The 10863-nt window shown below is 35.3% G+C and overlaps 1 protein-coding gene across 1 annotated transcript; it reads left to right on the top strand.

Moving 5' to 3' along the window:
* Positions 1-205: 205 nt before the first annotated feature.
* LOC136987461 (uncharacterized) lies at positions 206-1327 on the top strand. The gene has a single exon (XM_067285197.1). The coding sequence runs from the start codon at positions 206-208 to the stop codon at positions 1325-1327; it is 1122 nt and encodes a 373-aa protein (XP_067141298.1).
* The last annotated feature ends 9536 nt before the right edge of the window (positions 1328-10863 follow it).

Here is a 10863-nt window from a genome sequence, read left to right on the forward strand (position 1 = left end):
TGACAAGCTCTCTTGGTCGCCGCACATCCGAATCCAGTTGGGGAAGGTCGAAAGATTACTTCAATCTCTTTATAGGGTCGCTACTCTTAAATGGGGTCTCCACTCCAAATCAATCAGCATCCTTTACGAGGCTGTGATTTTACCGCTCTTGGGTTATGCTATAGGTGTTTGGGGGGATGCGCTCACGCACCAAAAAAATAGAGAAATGCTCCTTAAATTTCAAAGGAGAATTTGCATTAGATTAATTAAAGGATACAGAACAATTTCTAGAGAATCCGCGATACTTTTGGCTAATAAAATACCCTTAGACGTGCATTTGAAAGAGCGCTACGATTATTTCTTCATAAAATCTACCGGGACCTCCGTTGTCGGAGACGTTTCCCTTTCTTTTGAAACACAAGATTCGGTCAAATCACTGCCTCACCCTGCGTATAATCACGAGCATGCAATTGTAAAGTATGATGAGTTGCGCGTTTTAAAACTGTTCACGGACGGTTCCCGTTCTGCTCGTGGCGTGGGCGCGGCCTTTGCATTTCTGTCGGGAGATCAAGTGATCCACAAATCAAACTACAAGCTCCACTCAGACTGTAGTATTGTACAAGCGGAAACTCTCGCTGTACGAAATAGTCTAAATTATATAATAGAAAATGAAATCAAGGATGTTTTACTCTGCACTGACTCTAAAACTGTACTTACTTTCTTAACTAAACCTAAAATTTCGACTAAATTAATTCTGGAAACATACAAACTATTCCAAAAATGCGTGATATCATTTAACACTCAAGCCTGTTGGATAAAAAGTCACGGCGATTGCCCAGGAAATGACTTGGCCGACGCCCTTGCGACTTCCGCTTATTTAAATGACGATATCGCTTACTCTACCCTTCCTCTGTCCTTCGCCAGGGCCCTCCTCCGCGGGCGATCGATGAGAATATGGGAAACCAGATGGCAATCTGATGATAAAGGTGCTATAACTCATAAATTCTTCCCGACTGTCGAAGATAGGCAAAAAATTAAATACAACGAGCACGACTCGATAACGACGACATTACTAAGCCAACATGGCAAACTAAATTATTACCTTCATAGATTCAAAATTATAGAAAATCCGAACTGCAATTGCGGCCTCCCCGTTCCCGATACAATCGAACATATATTATATGACTGTAGTCTTTTCGATCGTCAGCGGATGAGGATTATAGCCTTCCTACGCGAGCGTCTCGTGGCTTGGCCGGTGCCATGTAACAAGCTAACTAGTGACGAAGAAATGTTTAATTTAGTCAAAGATTGCTTTGGGCAGTGCGCAGGTCTTTATGGTCCGAACTAACTCTTCCTGCCGGTTGTTGCGCACCTAACTACGACTATAAACTCTCAATCCTGTCATTCTTCATTCTCCTCTACTAACAGATAACGATCAAGCTATTAGGCAATTCACAAGTAGAGTAATATCGGCACGATTTTATCTCTCTTCCTCTCACTATTGGCAAGGCTTATTTTGGGCTAAGCATACTTTAAAAATCCTAGAATTTAAGAAATAAATTAATACTGTACTAGTCATCTACCAGGCTAGCAATATGCAGAAACGTAACTGTCTTCTACCTTCATTCTTGCCCTTACACACCTATCTAGGTCACCTCTCCACATGGGGTCTGTTGTCCTGGCAACTGCCACGCCCTTCCTTCAGATGTTGCTTTTGCTTAAGTTAAAAAAAAGTCCTTACCTATGCTTCAGAATCTGACACATCCACGTTACAAAATCCCTTATATTTACTGTCCGTATGTAATTATTAAAACATTCTGGTCCCAGCTTACTATACCTTTACCTGTGTCGGCCTTCGATTCGATATTAAAATTTATACATATCTTCTAGTTGCTTACTGACCAGACATCCGTCGCCGCCTCTCTTTCAGCATTGAAGTTATATAATTATAAATAAGTTATCTCATTCCTGCTTTTCTGGGACCCTTACTTCCGTTACCTAGTATACACCTTCCGGCACAGCGATTATCTGTCCTAATACTTACCCGAGTGTTTTTTTCGGCACTTTCTCAACCAAATTTCCTTCTCTGCATCTCCGTGTAGTCGGCCTGTCAGTCGCTTCTGTCCCTAGATTATATTATTAACTTTATTTAATACATTAATAGCATTACACTGTTGAAGCTCTTGTAGGCACTTTCGGTGTTTATACAAATCGTACAATAGTTATTACTTAAAAGTCTACAGCTTTTTCGGAGGTAGCTCCTTCTCTTTTACAAATAATAACAAATTCTTGCAATGATTAAAATTAAAACATCTTTAACCTCGCTACAAGCAGTCTTAGCTTATCGCCAATAGTGTTTCACTTCCACTGTTTATCCCTTAATAAATAACAAGATTCGATTAATTACACTCAGCCTGCATCTCTAAATTACTAAATACTAGCACGGTTAAATTAGCTTATTAAAATTTACTACAAACCTGCAAGAAATAGCTGTCTAGTTGTCAGTGGCACTCATCCGTGGTAGATGCGCTCTGTAGCCCCCTCGTGGCACTTTTCGAAGCCACACTCATGTAATTATTTCCAATCTAAAAAAAAATTTAAAATTATAAAACTAATTCCAAAAATCAATTCCAAAATAAATAATAATTAAGAATAAAATACTAAACTTTTAATGTAATAATCTTGACAACAATAATTCTGAGGGTCTGAAAAATAAATAAAGAAAAAATTAAATAAAATTAACAGATCTCAGCAACCCTCTCGCGGTAGTTTCGTCAAGTTAATATAAAAATAAATCTATATTAAGTAAATATCGGTCTTTAAACTGCAGTAAAGTATTAAATTAGAACGAAAGTAAACAAGTGAATATCAAAAATACTAAAAATAATAATAAAATAAATGGAAAATATTCTTTTTGGAGGGTGTATTTAAAAGCAAAATATTAAACATTTAATAACACTATTCTAATCTTACTCTAATTCCTGGAATGTTGGTAATCTCCACGATATTAAAATATATTCAAATATTATGAGCGAATAAAATTTGGTAAAATACTCCTTCTGTTCCGCTGTTATGCCTCATCAGGCAATTTGGGGGTGTCTTTCCGGTTTGTAGACCGTTAGAGATTCTAACAATTCTCTTTGTTTCCTCATTCCAGTAGTGTCTCTCGTCAAGAGAAGATTACAGCGAATTTCCGACAGCAGTGTTGGGTAAGTTCAGTTTTGTGTAGTTATACCAGTGTCGGCAGGGTCCATTATTATTAAGTACAGCAGTACACCCATAATAATATTTAGAAATATTCGAAATAATAATATTTTAGAATAATATCTTAGAATAATGAGCGATTCTAGCAATCAGTCCCCTCGTCCATCGACTCTCGCGTCGATCATCCAGTCGTTCGGAGACAAAATAAAGGACGCAAAAGCAGCAGTCGACAAATCAAAAAACTTCAGCAGGGAGCTGAAAGATCAATTCTCCAACAATCTCGGGGAAGCCACTTCCCTCTTTAATCAACTAGAGGATGCCTTCATAACTCTGGCGGAAGAGAACAAACATCTCAAAAACCAACTAAACAAAGCTGGGACTTTGGCTCCCGCAAACCACCTCCTCCCAAGCCTCCCCTTACAAGAAGTTTTAAGAAGTTTTTTTTTATAGCCTGTGTTCCTGATGGCTGCGCCATCTAGGAACTGGAAAAGGACACAATAATTTAACCATAAATTTGCATATTTGCAAGCTCGTATAGTCAACTTGGATTCAATCGTAACATTAGTAAACACGAGCAAATTACAATAAAAATGAACAGACGGATAGACATTTTTTGCTTATTAATACAATAGTCCACTTAAACTAATGTTTAAATATAAAATTATTTACGTACTATTCTAAAACTTGTTTTGGGGGCCCCTCTAGCTTATTTAACTTATTATAATAGCAGGCATTTCTTACCTTGCTTTGTGACACTGGTTTTCTGCACGAAACGGAACTTTTGTTTTGTCATGTCGTTTGGTGTGTCTTCTGTGGTGGTTCTCTTGCTGGAACTTTGTGCTGGCCTTTGCCACGCCCATTGGCGTGTGTTGGCAACTTGAGTTTAGCCATTTTCTAGCACAAGCTTATTTTTACTTTTTTCTTTTACACAACCAGCGCTTTGTCTCTGTTTTCTTACAAAATGCAATACCTAAAATTTGACTTTTTATTTGGCTTATTTTTAATAAAAAAATAATTATACATTTATGTTTTAGCCCAATTTCCTGCAATGGCTTTTTAATCTTTTCTACAAAATTTGTATAAAACTGGTTTTTACTAATATCTCTGGCATAATAAACAGTATTAACTTCAGCTTTTCGTTGCCTTTTCGTACTTTCAAACAAAACTATAAATTTACTTTTTTATTCTTAGCCCATTTCCCTGCTTATAGGTTTTTGGGCTCTTTCTAACAGAAAACCTTTAACAAATTTTTACTATTTACTCTAGCATGCCGAGGAATAATAATTAACACTCTTATTTAATTTATCGCAAATAAATTGCCACAGTAATTATAACTCGCTCTCCCTAGCCCAACTTCCTGCAGTTGCTTTTTGGCTACTACTCTAATGTTTTATTCTACAACCGGTCTTTACTAATAACGTTAGCATAACAAACAGTATTAACTTCGGCTTTCCACTTTTATTCGTATTCTCAAACGAAAGTAATAATTTATTTCCTATTTCCCTCTAGCCCATTTCCCTGTTTAGGGAAATGGGTTCTTCTGTAACCAAAAACTTTTAAATAATGTATTAATATTTGCTCTTGCACGTTGTGGAATAATAATCAATACTTTTAACTATTTTTACAACAAATAAACTCCCATAGAAATTACAACTCGCTTTTCCTAGCCAAACTTCCTGCAGTTACTATTGTGCTATTGTTCTAGTGTTTTACAATATAACCGGTACTTACTAATATTTCTAGCACACTAAACACAATTAATAATTGTTTTTCGTTGTTTTACACGCATCCAAATGTATTTAATAGCTTGCTACTTGTTTTCTTCCTGCCCGTTTCCCTGCTCGGGAGTTTGGGCTTACTACTTGCGCGTGATCATTAATAATGTCTTACTACTAACTTTTGCATGTTATGGACTGCTAATAATCACTCTTAACTTTATTTAGCAAATAAATTGCCACATTAATTATAACTCGCTTTTTCTTGCCCATTTCTCAGCAGTGGCTTTCTGGGCTACTTTTCTACAGTTTTCATTTAAAGTCTTCATTTAACTGGTCTCTACTAATAAATTTAACATAATGAATAGCATTAATTACAACTTCTCATCACTTGACAGAATAAATTAATAGTACAGAATAAATTATTAGTAAATATACAGAATAAATTAATTTTGAACTACGTACCTTTTAGTTCCCTTTCCCCGCTCGTGGATTTGGACCCCTATAAACTCGAAGCCCCTAGATAGTACCTTTACTTTAGCTATTACATACTTTGGTCTATAAAATCCACTTTCCAATATTTCCTAAAAAATATGCGTTTTTTTTAGTCTGTAATGTAACACATTATTATTCCACTCGCCATTTCTTGTTAACTTTTCCTTTTCATTCTTTTTCATCTTCTACTTCATGCGCATTATTATATTTGTCACTTGATTTTCATTTGTAAATTTTTCATCATTCATTTTTCATAAATTAAAAAAACCGCTGGGCTGACCCTGGTCTCATTGGTCTTCTTGGCGGGTTAAAAAAAATATATATAAATAAAATAAAATAAAATAAAAAAATAAAATAAAATAAAAAATAAAAAAATAAAAAAAATATATATATATACAAAAAAAAAAATTTTTCTACATCATTCTCTTTTCTTTCCCTATTTATCCTTTGTACTAACATCAATACACTAACACCCAATCTTATGGCTAATTACATTATCACCCCTTTCTATTTTCATTTTTCTACTTACAGTGCGTGAACATATAACAGCTAATTAACTCATAAATAATCTTATGTTATTGATAAATAACTATTATTTAATAAGATATTGGTTCTCCTTCTAGCCCTTTCCAGCCCAATCCTCTGCTTTGGGTTTTGGGCTTTTTAAATCAAACTACTTCTTTTGTAGGGCCGTATAATTAACTTTATTAGTCAAAAACACATCCTACTAACACACTTTAGTTTCCTGTGGTTCTTGCTCCCCTGCGGGGTCCCATGTTCGCTTCCTCCTCCCCTGTGGAGTTTGAGCCCTGATACCGTCGGTGCCTCTTTCCGCACCTGGTCTGCGGTATCATCACTGGGGTGGGACTTTCCGCCGGGAAGCCTCTGCTGGGAAGCTCTATTTTTCCTTTATTTCCTTTTCTTCTACCTGCAGCACTGCCTCCGCGCGAGCATATAACAGTTAAATAACTATTAAATAATGTAACGTTAATAAATAATTCAAAACAATAAACTGTAAAATAACCAATTGTAAACTTAACCGCATGAAATGTAACTACACTAGTAATGCGGAATTATAAATTTCACCTTTAAACATGGAGTAAACGCAACTATTCATCACACAGGACTACACACCTGTTGGAGACTGTGTGGTGACTACTTGTCTTCTGTCCATAAATTAAAACTTCACCCTCTTCTTGTGGTAATCTTGTCCAACACCCCCTTGTTTTTTTCCCCCTGCCTTTTATTATATACTATTTTTTGGTTTTCCCTAGCTGGCTTAGTGGAGTTTTCCGGGTTTCCTCCACTATTTTCCCAAATGGGAGCCAGCTCCCCTGCAAGTCCTCCCGGAAGGCTGCTATAACAACCCTCATAGGGTGTTGCATTTCTCCCTTTCAAAAATTTTCTTCCAAATTTGTTGGGCACCATTATCACTGGACTGCTCACTGCGGCTTTCTTTTCTTCAGCTGCTTTGAGTCATCCAAAATACAGGTTAGGTTTGGTTTGGTTAACACTGCATACTGCAACTTTCCTATCCAACTTTTTTCTCCTTGACTTGAAAATCTTGGTAAGTATGATAGCGCAAACAACAACACGACATACAGAATAAAGCTGAAAACATAACATATAACACGTAAATTATGAGCCCTCACAAGGGACTAGTTTTTCTTATGAGCCCAATACGGGACAATTATGAGCCCACCTAGGGACACCTTCTACTAACAAACGCAAACATATCTCATACATGACACTCTGGGGCCTTTTTATACTCTCTTTGAGTGGTAAAGGGCCTTAAACCACAAAAAAAAATATATATATATATATATATATTGATGGCTTTACAATCCATTCTCTCTGTCTTCCTATCGTTAGTACGAAATTTCGATCTCTAAATGGAGAAGCTGCACAGATTTTCCAGATTGAGATGAAATCGCTCAAATTCATCATCATCGATGAAATGTCAATGATTGGTGCAAGAATGCTTTACATGATCGAGAGAAGATTGAGGGAAATAAACCTGAGAAAAATAAGCCGTTTGGTAGATTCTTTACGTATTTGTTTGGTGATTTTCGTCAGCTTCCTCTTGTTAAAGATAGCCCCTCTCTACTCGAGTGTTTTTTACAAACTAATGTCTCAACCTTGTTGGAACATTACATTACATTCCCATTTGATTCTTTTCTTATGAAAACTTAGTAATTCTCATAGACAAAATAGCGCAGATAGTTCCTTCACATATGTCTTACATCTAGCTTCGGGTAATTTCTCTAACACGGATCTGAACATTCTGACGACAAGAAATCGAGCCTAATTATCCAGAGATGAACTTGATCAGTTCCAAACGGCAGTATAGCTATATCCAACAAACGAGAAAGTTAAACTAAGCAACAAAGACTATTTGCAGTCAACTGGATGCCCTCTTGCTTATATAGCATCTAAAAACACTCCAGATATCGCCCGCCTTCGTCCAAAGATGGCTCAGTTCTTGGTCTATCCAAGTATTTGAATCTCTCAGTTAATGCCAGAATCATGCCGAGAGTCAACTTATGGGTGCAAGGAGGTCTCGTCAATGGTTCACTAGGAACTATACGCTACATTATATATGCTCCTAATGCTCGCCCTCCAGCTCCTCCTCTGTTTATTTTAGTGGAATTCGATAGCTATCAGGGACCTTTCATCTATGGTAATCTGTTTCCAATAATCCCCATAACACGCTCTTCGAACGATGGCAGTATATTGCGATCTCGTAGACAGTTTCCCCTTACCTTAGCATACTCGATGACTATACATAAATCACAGGGATTAACTCTTCCAAAAATCAAAATAGCTATAGGGAAAAAAGAGACAGCTATCGGCCTTACCTATGTTACATTGAGTCGAGTGAAAAAATAACTGACTCAGTATTTTTAAAGAGTTACAATAAAGATCGCTACGAGTCAATCTGTAAGTCCAAGGCCCATAGTGATAGACAGAATTTCATGAGACGTTGGCATAGCAATTAATTAATGACTTTATTCTGACCTTATATTTGTACCTTTAAATGATCCAATAGAAATCAAATATATTGTTGAGAACGAATGATTCTGTGTTTCGTTTTTCCCTCATATTCTAGAAAATAAAGGTGCGAGCAGCTTCGTTCCGACTACACGCTGATACAGCGTAACTAGTTAAATAATTACAAAACGAAGTTATAACTCCCGTTTAATTTTTGTGATTAAAGTCAAACATCCGGTTAAGAACAAAATTTTAGACACCGTATTTGCTCCGATTTACGTACGGACGTACTGTACGATAACTCGGTTTCCGAAGAAGCTACTTGACAGAGCCTGCAACCGATGGTCAATTTCCTAAACTTCTTGTGATAAAGAAAGTCGACGGCCCGACCTATCCGACAGGAATACCGATTCGGTATGGCGCCGATATTCGTCTGGAGTCATTAGACGTCACAACAGGAACCACCGATGACGTTTTATTGAAATTATATTTCAATGCGCATGTGGGTAAGATACTACTTCCGGTTTTCGCTACGTGTAGCAATTCGATGTAAATCAAATTAATTAATAAAAATCGCGTTAATTGTCATTCGCGTAATATAAATGGCATCCAATAATTCCTATTGAAAAGTGCTTAACTCAAATTATATGTAATTTATTAATATATTATAATATTAAATGTTTAATGTTATAATATTATACTTCAGGATGAGATTTTAATAGAAATAGCAATTAAAAACTTATCGTTTGTTGATGATATAGAAATCTCTTCTACAAAACCAGAATGCTAAACAATCAAAGAAAAATATTATTTACTTGGATAAATACTGGAAACGTATACTTAAAAAAAATACTTCTTCATCCACAATTCGGATACTAACATTGGAAAGTTTGGAGAAAATTTTTCGGAATGACTGAACTATTAATACGTACAAAAACAGATGACTTCTGTAGAAAGGGCATATTCGTGTTTTATTGTGACGTAAGAGGTTTGAATAACAAATATTTAAAAATACTTAAAACAACGGAGGAATATCACTGTAATTTCAATGTACTAGCTATTTGCTAGGCTTGGACAAATGATGAAAATCCTCCATCATATATAAAAGAATACCGGCAAGAAAAAATAGAAAGAAAACCTAATCAGCATGGAGGTATAGTAATATATATATAATACATAATGACAAAATTTATGAAGTTGTATCAGATTTAACTTTCGCAATGAATTACATACATTAGTTACGATTGTTGTTGGTAAACTGATGTTAGTAATAATTTATGGAATTTTCCATGATGTTATAAATGATATATTATTTTTCAAATCTACTAAATATCGAAAATATAAATTACAAATAATCGGGAATTTTAATATTGATTTACTTAAAAACAACTCTTCAGATACTTCCGAATTGAAAAACCTTGGCATTGCAGAAAATTTAACAATTTTGGCTGATTTGAATCAACCTACTAGATTCGGAACTTGATTCGGAAAAAATACTCACTCTCTGATAGACTTTGGTCTAACAAACAATAGTGCGTGTGAATTCTTGATACATCAAAATTTGATATCTGACCATCTGCCTATCATCGTCTTTACCCCTGAGAAAGACCTTGATACGGAAAGAAAGAATAAAGCAACTTACCGTAAAATCGATAACTTCTCTATTTATCGTTTACGAAATGCCTTGTCGTCTTGTTTTTCCTGGAATTATTTTTATACTCCAAGTTTGACAACTGACCAATTAGCTGACTATTTATATACTATCTTACTCAGCGCCGGATCCAATAGGTGCGAGGCCCGATTGAATTTTTTTGCGGGGCCACTCAAACTTTAAATAACAAAATTAATTAACTGTTAATTTACATATTAAAATATGTTGTTTTATTATTAATAATAATATACCTAGATATTTATTTTTGTAACATGTACTATTTTTAAATATATAAATTTTGATGTGATGCGGGGCCCGATTGGCATCAATCGCTCCAATCGCCTAAAATCCGGCCCTGATCTTACTCATTTTTATTCACAAATATCTTCCAACCAAAGAATACGTAAAAAAGAAAAAAAATGAAATAAAATGAAAGAAAACTTTATTTAAAACAGTCAAGAACAAAAATTGGACGACTCTCGAAGAAGAACGACACAAGTACTTAGAGGATATACATAACTTAAACAAATTTAAAAAAAATATTCGGAAGAGAAAAACTACTACAGTTTTCTTTTTTCTAATGTTAAATCTCCTTATGACTTCCGGAAAAATATTAAAACGTTACCCTTTCAGGTAACCTAGACAAAGAATAAGGTTAAAATAGACTAACTGAATTACAAGGGGAAAATGATTAATGAGGAGTGCACATTCAGTAACATTTTTGCCGAGCACTATAGATCTTTGAATGGTTTTGCGGCAATGTCAACTGATAGCAATACATAACAAATGTCAGTATATCTAAAACTTTCTTTTTGGAAAACACAACTG

This window comes from Centruroides vittatus, unplaced genomic scaffold (genome assembly GCF_030686945.1).
Source record: "Centruroides vittatus isolate TY-2023 unplaced genomic scaffold, ASM3068694v2 scaffold_211, whole genome shotgun sequence".
NCBI lineage: Eukaryota > Metazoa > Arthropoda > Arachnida > Scorpiones > Buthidae > Centruroides > Centruroides vittatus.

What these genes read in the sequence shown, in the direction of transcription:
- LOC136987461 (XM_067285197.1), top strand. Translation starts at nt 206, where the DNA reads ATGCTCCTTAAATTTCAAAGGAGAATTTGCATTAGATTAATTAAAGGA.